Raw genomic sequence first — 13,110 nt, 5'->3', positions numbered from 1 at the left:
TTTTTGACATTTTAATCCAATTTTTGTCCTTTCTTTCATTTTTTTATGCCACTTTTCATCCCATTGAGCAAACTTTGTTTCCTTTTCTTCTTACATTTTGCCTCTTTTTGTTCCAAATTTTTGCCCTTTTTCACTTTTGTTTGACCCATTTTGCTCATTAAAGCTATCCTTTGCCATTACATACCACCTGTTCCTTTTTGTTTGCCCAATTTTTGGCCACTTACGACTGCTTTTGGCCCATTTTAGCCACTTTACACATTTTCTCGCCATGTTTTTGCCACTTTTGTCAAAAAAACCCCACGTAGCTCGAGTCACTGGCCCGCCAGGACGATGCCCAGTATGCCAGATGGCCAGTCCATCCCTGGTTGTCAATGTTTAATCCAGGGATGTCAAACTCATTTCAGTTCAGGGCCAAATATAAAGTAGTTTGATATTAAGTGGGCCTCAGATTTTAAGCAGGAAAATGAGAAATTTCAGATATAATTTCCTCAAGTTTGCACTTCGACGTATAAATGATATACATTTAAATTTATTTAAATTTATTGATTTTCAAATTGATTTTCAAATTGATTTTCAAATTGATTTTCAAATTGATTTTCAAATTGATTTTCAAATTGATTTTCAAAATCAATTTTAAAAAAAAATTCCAAGTTTTTTTTGGAAAAATTTGAAATTTGAAAAAAATCGTTTTTCATTTTGGGAAGAAATTCCCAAAATGAATGTTTTTAATTTCATTTTGGGAAATTATGAGAAATTTGGTAAAATCAGGAAAATTGAGTCCCTTAAATAATTTGAGATTTAAAATGACTGCAGTCATGTGATCAAAGCATGGCAAAATTGTGACCCTCCAAATATTGTGAAGTTTTATTGAATTTGTATATTTAGAAGGGCTGAGATACCTACAACTGAAAAATTTGGTAATTTACGCAATAATTACTTTCTCCTGCAGGCCAAATTGGAAGGTCTAAAGGGCTGGATTTAGCCCCTGGGCCTTGAGTTTGACACCATGGGTGTTTTGCATACTTATAATAAAATAAGAATCAAATAAAAGTTTGGATTATTATTGCATCCTGAAATGACATCTTTGTATTTTGAAGAAAGCATCATGCAGCGGCTACATTTTGTCGTTGTCTCTGAAAATGTCAGCCTATAAAGCAAAATTAAAGATTGATGTCTCACCATATTCTATGAATATAGTGAAACAGAATGGCAAAGCAATAGCGCCTGATAGAGCCACATCCACACTGCCACCTACTGCAGAATAAGCCGCTTTAAATCAACTTAGTCACATCCACTGAATAATGAATGGATTTCAGCTGGTTTGCTGAGTATGGAACTAGTATTTTTAGAATACAGAAACGAGATCATCTTTGCATCAGATTAGCTCTGAAGCTAAAGAGAAGCTAAATCAATGGAAGGATTGCCAGCAGTACCAGGAGTATATCAAGCTGTATTTTGTGTGTATATGCAAGGGTCTTATCTTTTCAGGTTGTTCAAAGATTCAATACATATACACAATAAAGCAAACTAAGCTATGAGCACATGTCCATATCATATGTTATCTTTGGCCACTTCATCACTTTCCCTTCCAAAGAGCAGAAGGCAGTGGTGTGATATCTTATCACCTGATTGGATACTGTTGCTTGTTAGCAAACCTGTTGTGTGTTGTATGGAAAATCAATGAAACAATTTCCGTCAAAAGGACCTCATGCTTCTTCTTCTATCTCAAGAGGGCGGGGTCACGTATTAAGTGAGTCACTTCTAACCAGGGTGACATTGATATCCTTGGATCTGCTAGAAGCCAGATCTCCCCTTCACACTGGGATAAGCACAGAACGGAATATTAAATCTCACCGTGGGTTCTAAACTCACTAAGTTCCCACTGAAGGTGTGAGATTTATGTATAAGATACAGTTTGAACCAGTCATCAGTAATAGGACATTAGTTCTCTGTAAATGATGAGGTGACATAGTTCCTAAAACATAACCATATCTTTATTAGACAGTACTAGCATCGTACTATGTTTAACCAAGAGTTACATAAAGGAGTAAGAGGTTCATAGAGCGGTATGAACACGTTTCATAATGTGAGAGAAAAGCTTCATTCTCAAGAAATATTCTGATAAGAGAACATGAAGAGATGCTTCAGGGAAGAATAGATAGATGTGAGTTGTACGCCTTGGTTTTTCCTTTTTTCTTTCTTTTCATTCATCTCGACACATTCACTCATTGTGACTTTCAAGGTTAATCGATTCCACAGCTTTTTTTGCTGTGTTTCACATTCAACAGGAAACGTCATACTCACACCGTATTTCCACTGGATGCGTAACGGCTCAGCTTCCATCAGTCCCTACCGGCTCCGTCTGTGATGCGCCGCCGGACGGCGGTAATCGCGAGGACGCAGGAGATCGTCCTAATTCACGTGTATCCGCGCAATATAACGACTTGTAGTCAAATAAAGAGAACCACAAAATCATATAAATAGTTTGTTGTGTCCTTAGAGAGGAGCAGAAGGAAATCGACTCTGTCCTGTCCTGTAGATCTCATGCTTTTGTGTAGATTTTTGTGATTCAACCATGGACAAGTGCAATACCTATTTGCGAAATATGCTGCCACCCTGTCAAGGGTGTATCCCCAACGAGCACCCAAAGAAAGTTGGACATAAGCACCAGCAGACCCTCGCCACCCTGAAAAGGAGCAAAAGGGTCGGAAAATGGATGGAAAAACGATCCGCCTTCAACACGGAGTATTTTATTGTGGAAATAAACAATATGTTTCATTTTGTGTCTGGACACAAATTCCTGTCCCCGATCTTTGCTGAATTTATGCGCCATTCTCCGCATCCAGCAAAAATAGAAGCTCTGCGTATGTGTTTGCGGAGGGCACCGGACTGAGACGCAGCACATCGGCATGTGGTAGAAACTGACACAATAACTAAAAGGAAACATATTGGCTCCGCCTCTGTGCTGGAGCGGAACCGCGACCATTCCGCATCCAGCGGAATTTGGTGGTTTGAAGTAGTTTTGTACCTTGACGTTGAGATTTAAAAAAAAATTTGAGCACCAGTCACAGCTTCTTCATCTCCATTTCTTTGGTTCTACGGCAGGGAAGGAAGGACTCCCCCTGCTTTTTGACGTGGCTCCCCATCTCTTCAAGAATCATCGTCACCAACAACCCCTGGTTGCGATTGGTCCTCACCATGATGACCACTGCTCTCATACTGGTGATGGCTGTCTTTAATATGGTAAGAAACTAGTAGAAATCCAATAAGGTACATCCAATGGTACTTTTAGCTTTAATCTCCAAAATCAAATGGAACAGAAGAGAGAAAGGGAACAAAATATTTCAGGCAAATGTTCAATCACATATTTTAAAACAGTAATAAAGCTGTTTATTAAAACAGATATCCAGAGTTTCTCAGAAACGTCTCGATGTCCCGCCCTAAACAGCCTCACTTCCTCCAACTGCCTCACCCAATCTACCAGAAGCCACGCCTCTACTTGCGGAACATAACAAGGTCACATTAATATAGGTCTATGGGTCAGGTAAGAGCCTAAATCATATTTACCTGTTTGCTGTTGTGACGCGCGGCCTTGTTTCCGTGCACAGTTCCGCATTCACAGTCTCAAAAACAGGAAGTTGAAGCCTATTGGGTGGGCGCAGTCGGCGATCGATTCCATTTGTATAGCGGTCTATAGGATGAAGGAGGGACTTATATACATTAATGTATATGAATGACCACCGGCAGTAGACCATAGTAAAAGACTAGTTAGGGTTTTTTCTTTGCATTTCAAAAGAATCATACATAAACATAGAATTCTCAGGAACTCTGGATATCAGCTTTAAAGTGCAAAAAAAGCATTTTCTATTTTTTATGCTCATGGTTCAGCAAGGCCATTCAACCTTGTGACTGACATTCTTTCAAAGTGTGGATCATTTCAAAAACAAAAGCTTTTCCCTAGCCTGGCAAAGCCACACCCACTTCCTTACTTTTTGGAGGGAAAAACAACTACTCTTGTTGCGCTATTGTCGTCAGGTCCACTCGTCGTTTGATTGGTTACACTGCACGTGTTTGTCCCGCCCCGTTCAGCCACCAGAACTCAAACGCCTGGTGAGCGCTTCCAGACTAATCATCTTTATGAATAACACAAGGAGTTTAGGATGGATTCCAGGCTAGCTTTTCTCCTCAAAGGAACCAAATAATCCGAGAAGTTTGCAGAAAACCCACAATCCATCTGAAGCAGTTTGCTGCTAGCTCAATACTCTGGGACACATAGTGGTTAACACTGGTGGTAAAGTCCCACATGGTGGTCACGATGGATTTAGAAGCAAATAATTGAACTGTAGTTATGTGTTTTAATCACAAATGTGTGATTAACAAGCAAAACTTCACTGAACGTAAAACTACTCAGGTTTTTAATTTGATAATTTAATTTTTGAATTTTAATTCGGCAATCTGCAGAAAACAAAAACAAAACAAACAACACTCAATTGTCTTTTTCTTCAGCCGAAAGGGAGCGGGTTGCAGCAAAGCTTATACATCAGGGTTAGGGTCAGTTACAATTGTAACTGTGTAATTGATAATTCATTACAATTATCTCATAATTATAATTGTAATTGTATTTGGAAAAAATATGTTGCTGTTGGAATCATAGTTAATTTGTAATTGAGTTCAGATAATTGATTTTATATTTGTAATTTTCATGGAAATTCTATAAAATCTGTCAGTGACAAAGCATGAAAATGGAAACATTTGGAATTTATTTCAGATAAATCTATAGCAAAAATGTAGGATTTTTTTCTTCTTTCCTTTAAACAAGGCTATCATTAGGCATAAAAACTGGGATTTTACTCTGAGATAAAACTATAGTAAGGCATACAAATAGAAAAAACATAGATTTTTTTTTAAATTTTATTTTATTTTTTTTTTTTTGATAAGGCTAAAGAATAAAAATAAGAACATTTTGTAACTTATTTTTCTGAGATAAGGATATCATAAGGCATGAAAATGTTTTATGGGGTTAATTATTTCAGGCTCAGTAATTGTGATTAATTAAATTTGAACTTTAGTAATTAAAAACTTTGTAATTGAATTTCAGGGGAAAAACAATCATTGTAATTTTAACTGTAATTAGAAAAAAATGCTGGTCACCGTAATCATAAATGAGTTGTAATTCAACATGGATAATTGCAGATGTAATTGTAATTGAAAAATGTAATTGACCCCAACCCTGTTATACATACCTACCACATCACACACAAAACAAAACAAGGCTCTATAGATAATATCACACAATTTTTTAATTCATATTACTATTATTTCAATATACAATAAACATACTGTATATTCTGCACAAGTTTTATATATACAATTTACACATGCACATCAAACATGTACACATACACATACAGTATACGTATGTACACACATATACACACACATAGATACAGACATATGAATGTACATGACATGTACATAATATTAATATTATACTATTTCTTATCTACAACACAAATTTCAACAATTACATTTAGTGTGGCAATATATAAATTAATAATATTCTTCATCACAATATATACCTTTTATTGTTTTTTATTGCTATATTTTATGCCATTATATACAATACATATTATGTATTTTACAGATTAAACTGCTGCTCTTCTTTCTTATACTTACTAATGATATACAATATGTATGAACTGGTTTTTGTTGGTGCTTTGTTTATTTCATTCTTTAGGCAGTTTCATTATTTAACCCCTGCTATTGTTCTTATACTCATTGTTTTCAGTGTTGTTCTAGCATATTGGATGTTGAAATGTACTTTTCGTCATTATATTTCCATTCTATCTCTAAAAATGTTGTCTGCAACCCTTTTGCAAGTGAACCTTTACTTGCTTTATAAATCACTTGGACAGTTTTGAGTTGGATGAGATCGGGGAGTTTAAAATCTGGTGTTTTTTAAGAAAGCATCCAAAGCATGGAGCTCTATTTCTTTCTACTGCTTACATTTGTTCACACATCATCCTCTGTCTTTTCTGTTTGAAGTTTTTTGTGGAGGATCCTGGAGGATCCATGGAAGACAGCCTGACAACAGCCCCCCCTGTGAATCTGACCAACGACAGCTGGTTGGACTATGTTAAAGAAAGCACAGACACTAATAAGTTCTACCTGCCAGTAAGTACACAAGAGTTCATGGCATGGACTGTCTTATACCTTGTCTTTATTTGATAGCAAAAAAAAAAACTTTTCACTTAGGTTTTCATTTTTAGTATTGCTGTCTGCTTGGAAAGGAAGTCATTTTTATTGCTTAATCTTCCTAATTCAAGAAAACTGAGTAGTAGTGCAGCTGTTTTAGCTGCTTTAAATAAAGTAAAGGTCAGTAGATTAAAACACAAACAGAGGTAAAAGTAATAGAATACATAGGGCGGCACAATTATTCACATTTTAATCGTGATCACAATTTTAGTCGCCACGATTAAATTAACCTGATCGTCGGCAATATTTACATGTAAAATACGCGCTCTGCACTTTGTAATAGTGTACAGTATTTATTCAGTTAGCTTTCTTTAGTACATTTTAAATTCTTGGGGTAATTGTTTTTTAATTGTTAATTTTTTGAATTATAATTCCATTTTAAAGCTTAATTTTGCACTGTAAACTGTACACATATTGTTTGTTTAAAAGTAGTGCAATAAAAAAAACAGATTTTTCCCTAATATGATAAATAATTGTGATTACAATCGTGATTACAATATTGATTAAAAAAAAATAATTGAGCTACATTTTACTTGTACTTGAGTACAATTTCAATCAAGTAACAGTAATTCTACTTGAGTAGGATATATCTGTACTCTATACACCACTGGATCCCATATTACACCACTCAAGGTTTCTGTTTTAAAAGAAAAATTATAATATGTTTTTTTTTTTGTGCAATTATCCTCATTTGTTGTGTTATTACTGGTTTCTATGATATCTTTTTTTTCACGCAGTTCCTTATTCATTTAGTATATAACGTATTTTATTCATATATTCAAATGTTTTGTTGTTTTTTTTTGTTTTTTGTGTACCTTTATTTAAAAAAAAAAAAAAAGGTTTAATTGAGATTAATAATCTCTTTTTCAAGAGAGTCCTATAAGCAATTAGGTCTAGGGGATTTGCTCAAGGTACCACAGTGGATTTGAACCTGCAACACTCTGGTTACAAGTCTTCTTCTGTAACTACTGCTCTACTTGAGTCAGTTCTATTTACACCTCTGGTCCTACTGTACTGTATATTTCCCTGGAAAGAAAGCTTCTGATCTTATTTTAAATATATAAATGTGGGGAAAGTTCTTATAAAAGCAATCAATCAAGTGTTTGTTGTTGTTGTCTGCACACCTTACTACACACAGTACTTCATCTACTGCTGTATACTGGGCCTGGTGTCATGCTCTGTGTTCCTGAGGATCAACTACGAGCTGAAGATGGTAGTGATGCTGGTTGCCGTGGTGATCTACAACATCATTATCCTCCAGACGCACAGCTCTCTGCTGGATGGATTTAACAAAGCGCTGTACTCCACAGAAAACCTTGACAGGTGCTTGAAGCGCATGCTCTTTGACCGTACACATTTCTACTACTTATCAGGCATGTAATAAGGATCTTATTAAGCTCACTTGATGATCATTTTATCCATCAACCCTCCGTAATCTGTGGCCTGCTGCCGTCAGCAGAGCACTGCTTATTTTAAAGTAACGAGAGCAGACGACGGTCTGCTGGGAACCGCTGATGCTGAGAAAGCAATCTCATAAGTGACTGCTAATCAAGAGTTAACCCTGGAAATGAGTTGGATGAGTAGCAGAGGAATTACTGCAGTTGGAGTTGATGAAGTGGGGAAAAAAATGCAAATTTTTGACTGAGAGCCAGTGTGATGATGCAGAGAGATGTAGAGCTGCTTATTTATTTCTTTGTTTTTCCATCATCTTTATTACTGTATTTATGCTAATATAAGCAGCCACTCAGCAGAGGTGAAAGTAACAGATTACAAGTACTCTACAGTTACTGTAATTGAGTTTTTTTTTATGGGTACATGTACTTTTTTGAAATTATTTCTACATAAGTATGTAAATAAGTGCTAAAAAAATGTTTGTGCTTGAAGACGCTAAACTATAACAATAGCGGTGATTTTCATAACTAGAAAATAAATAAATAAAAAAATCTAGATTATAAAGGTAAAGGGTGTATCTGGGTGAACAACGTAGGAGGTGTTCTTAGTATAACAATGACAGGAATATATATATTAAAAATAAAATTAAAACTGTTACATTTAAGAGCTTGATCCACTAAAGTACTTACCATTGTTGGTAACATATCCTCTTGAGTATTTATATGTGTATATATATATAATTATGTGTATATGCATATGTATGTTTCTTGCATGTAAACTGTTTATCTGTTATGTTCATTGTTTTGTGAAAGGAAGCAACCACTGATATGAATTATGACAATTACAGGTGTGGGAACTTATAACTTTACTTCCTCCCACTCCTTTTCGAGTTCATGTATATACATGTATGTTAATTCCAAGAGTCATGTGTATATGTAATGTACTTGAACTCGGAATAATCAATCAATCAAAAAAGTAACTTTACTTTTAAAAGAAGTAAAGTAATTTGTTACATTTCTACACCCAACCGCTACTAAGTAAATTATATATTTTTATAGTTTGAAAATGATCAACGGACATTGTGAAACTACATTTTGACAAACCTTTTATTTTATACAGATGCCTTTGTGGAAAATAAATTAAGTTCATTAATTAAGCAAGATTTAATCTCTTCCTTTTTAAGTTTATACCTGAGATGCTTACTGTACACAAGGGAACCGTGGCAAGATTTATTACCAAAAATAAAAGTGTGGGGTGAAAATAACTAGTAACTTTTACTTTGGATGCTAATTAATTGAGCTACGTTTTACTTGTATTTCTGAAGTATTTTATGTATGACTTACTTGTACTTGTGCTTGAGTACAATTTCAATCAAGTAACAGTACTTCTGCTTGAGTAGGATATATCAGTACTCTTTACACCTCTGTCACTCAGTGTTATACATTTATTATTATTATATTTATTTAATTTTTCAGGAAAATAAAAATGCAAAAACAAAATAAACACAAAAAGCTTGTGTGTGGTCTGGTTTACAGACATTAGAAGTTATGACCAAACGTGTAAACCGTGGGACGGTGGCAACACTTTATCCTTTAACAAAACATGACTCTGCAAAAAAGGTCGAGTGCAGCATTAAAGTGATCAACCATCAAAACATCTCTGTAAAGAAATGATCAACGCTGAATATTTATTTTTATTTTTTTTTGAGCGTACAAATAAGACAACAAACCATTTATTTTATCCTGTACTCTTAGAATTACACATGGACTCAATAAAGTTCTACCACATATAACAACAACCATAAATAACAAATCGTTGTCCACTCTGATACAAGATATCAAGAAATGATGCGCAACCACACAGAATTTGTTGTTTCTCACTAAAATAAATAATTCAGTTGATATATTTGAGAAAAATGAATCAAATGTTTAAATATATGTCTTTCTCTTGCTCACACTGTTTAAAATCTGTAGAAAGGGTTTCAGAGAGATGCTATTAATATTGGGTTTATTAAGATGCTTTTCCTATATTTGCATTTGGACTGAAATGTAATGCTTTGTTGTAATTCTGTCTCTTTAGACCAGGTGTGCTTAAGGATCTAAAAACCATGGGTTCAGTTTCTCTCTTCATCTTCTTCGTCACACTGCTTGTACTGGCCAGACAGGTGAGTGTCTGATATGATGCAATTTACCAAAACCACAAAAAGATAAGAACATGGGAAAGCCAATGTTGTTATTCATATTTATGTCACGTGTATAGCTAAGTTTGTAGGATATGACAAAAGGTGATGAACTTGTAGAAAGAAAATATGCATTTCCTTTAACCAGAAACAGTAAAACTATATAACACAGTTTGAACACAAACAGAGCAAAAACAACAAGGCTCCAGCTTCTAGGCTGTAAAACTGATGACCACCTTGGTACCTGCACTATTATTTTTACTGTACTTGTGTGTTTTGTGCACACTGTACCTTATTTATTATTTATTTATGTTGTATTTTATTTATATTGCACTATATTCCTTCCTTTCTTGTATGCTGCTGGTCCCGAGAAATGCATTTTGTTTTTATTGTAACGTGAAAATGACAAAAAAAACCTTGAACCTTGAAAAATCTGAATATCAGAATCCAAAGTAAAGTATAGTCCCCTCCAAAAGTGTTGGAACGGCAAGATCAATTCCATTGTTTTTGTTATATACTGAATACACTTGGGTTTCAGATCAAAACATGAACATCAGACAAAAAGTTCAGAATTCCAGCTTTTATTTTTGGTATTTACATCTCGATGTGTTAAACAACTCAGGACAGAGCACCTTTTATTTGAACCCACCCACTTTTCAAGTGAACAAAAGTATTAGAACAGACATTATTAGATGAACAGAAATATTTATATTTGGTGGCATAACCCTTAATAGCAATAACTGCATGAAGCCTGTGACCCACTGACTTCACCAGACTGTTGCATTCTTCATTTGAAATGCTTTTCCAGGCCTTACTGCAGCCTCTTTCAGTTCTTGTTTGTTTCTGGGGGTTCCTCCCTTCATTCTCCTCTTCAGGAGGTAAAATTCATGCTCTATTGGGTTAAGGTCCGGTGATTGACTTGGCCAGTCTAAGACCTTCCACTTTTTCCCCCTGATGAAGTCCTTTGTAGTGTTGGCAGTGTGTTTTGGGTCATTGTCTTGTTGTATGATGAAGCTTCTCCCGATTAGTTTGGATGCATTTTTCTGTAAATTCATAGACAAAATGGTTTGTAGACTTCAGAATTAATTCTGCTGCTACCATCATGAGTTATATCATCAATAAAGACTAGTGTGCCCGTTCCAGAAGCAGCCATGCAAGCCCAAGTCATGACACTACCTCCACCATGCTTTACAGATGAGCTTGTGTGTTTTGGATCATAAGCAGATCCTTTCTTTCTCCATACTTTGGTCTTTCCTTCACTTTGGTAAAAGTTAATCTTGGTTTCATCAGTCCATAACACTTTGTTAAAAAACTTTTGTGGCTCATCTCTGTACTTCTTTGCAAAATCCAATCTGGCCTCCTGATTCTTTTTGCTGATGAGTGGTTTACATCTTGTGGTATGGCCTGTATATTTCTTGGATTGTGATACCTTCACCCCTGCCCTGTGGAGGTCTGCAGTGATGTCACTGAGTGTTATCTTTCACAGCTCTCACAATGTTTCTGTCATCAACTGCCATTGAAACCCTTGGCCGACCTGTTCGATATCTGTTGCTCAGTACACCAGTAGTTTCTTTCTTTTTCAGGACATTCCAAATTGTTGAATTGGCTATGCCCAATGTTTGTGCTATAGCTCTAATCAATTTTCCCTCTTCTCTCAGCTTCAAAATGGTTTGCTTTTCTCCCACAGACAGCTCTCTGGTCATTTTTACTTAAAAGCAAATGCAGTTTTCACAGGTGAAACCCAAAGCCAAAAACAAGAACTATTTAATGTTTAAGCCATCAATCTAATAGGCAACACCTGAGCAACGAGAAACACCCATCTGTCACATGTTCCAATACGTTTGCTCACTTGAAAAGTGGGTGGGTTCAAACAAAAGGTGCTCTGTCCTGAGTTGTTTAACACATCTAGATGTAAATACCATGAAATAAAAGCTGGAATTCTGAACTTCTGTCTCATATTCATGTTTTGATCTGAAATCCAAATGTCTTCAGTATACAACAAAAACAATGGAATTGACCTTTTGGAGGGGACTGATGAGAAAAACAATGAGGCAGCATGTGATTAAAAGCCCCACATTCCTAAACTCAAAACAGAAACCCAGAATGGGACAGATGTTAATCGTCTTCATTCTACAATATACAGTAGGTTGAGCTTTTATTTAAAAAAAAAAAAACCCATTCAAATAGATTTGGATTTTACAAACAACATCATTGATTCTCCAGCAGGAAACCATGTTGAAGGGTTTGAATGCTAGATTTGGAGCAGCCAGCCTCCATCGTCCTCAGAGAATACCGTCTTGCTGCTTAATTGACACAGATTTTGTTTGGGGCGTCCATTTTCTCTGACGTTGGAGCAGATGTTTTGGAAGGAAATGCAGCCCTCTAGAGATTCAATACCCAAAAATGGAGCTCAAACAGTTCAACGTGATGTTCTCATTCTGGGTAATTACGATGGCCAGGAGGCAACTTTCTGTGTGTAACTTAGTTTTATACTTAATAGGGACTAAATGGGTTCATTCCACAGTTTTTGGTGACGATTAACAAGTGCTGTGGAATTATTTAACAGTTCTTATGAAAAAGCTGTTTTTAGATCAATGGCCTTCAGTCATGAAGCCACATTTGGAAAATGTGAAACCATGAACTGGAATGTGTTTCATCATATGATATGATTTAATATTATAATTGCTTTTATTTGATTAACTGGGGTTGTTTTTTCGGGTCTTATAATTTGATTTATTAAACTGTGGAATATTCTTATATTTAAGGTTCTAATCTACATGTAATCCATTGGTTAATTATAAATAGGTCAGTTTTTTTTGTGCCTACTGTTGCTGACTATTGGTTTTTGTTTGAGTAATTATACTTGACCTAACATCCCACACTACAAAATAAGTACCATAATTTCCGGACTATAAGCCGCTAAATTTTTTCCACGCTTTGAACCATGCGGCTTAAACAATGACGCGGCTAATTTGTGGATGTTTTCCAGTTTTACAAGCTTCACGTTGCCAAAAAATTGAGCCCCATCATATTAAAGGCACTGTTTTTCTCTACTGCGTATGATTGAGTGGGAGATTTTCGGTCATGTTGTTGATGTAACGTGTTTGTTGATGATTTTACTGATTACTTTAAATTATGTTCTTATAGATTTTAAGCTGTTGAATGTTTTCTGTTGCACTTTTGGATCATGTAAAGCACATTGCGTTGCCATGTGTATGAAATGCACTCTACAAATAACTTTGCCTTGCCTTGCCCGAGACCAGGTGGGCCATTGAAACTGTATA

The 13,110-nt window shown here is 35.5% G+C and overlaps 1 protein-coding gene across 1 annotated transcript in view; it reads left to right on the top strand.

Moving 5' to 3' along the window:
• Positions 1-13,110, top strand: part of adcy2b (adenylate cyclase 2b (brain)) — an 85,440-nt gene that overhangs the window by 62,903 nt on the left and 9,427 nt on the right. The window contains exons 17-20 of the mRNA XM_028461333.1: positions 3,106-3,243; positions 6,046-6,174; positions 7,394-7,578; positions 9,727-9,811. Of these exons, the coding sequence (XP_028317134.1) occupies positions 3,106-3,243; positions 6,046-6,174; positions 7,394-7,578; positions 9,727-9,811 (537 nt within the window). The remainder of the gene's footprint in view (positions 1-3,105; positions 3,244-6,045; positions 6,175-7,393; positions 7,579-9,726; positions 9,812-13,110) is intronic.

This window comes from Gouania willdenowi, chromosome 11 (assembly GCF_900634775.1).
Source record: "Gouania willdenowi chromosome 11, fGouWil2.1, whole genome shotgun sequence".
Lineage (NCBI taxonomy): Eukaryota > Metazoa > Chordata > Actinopteri > Blenniiformes > Gobiesocidae > Gouania > Gouania willdenowi.
This window is presented reverse-complemented; position numbering and strand designations above follow the sequence as displayed.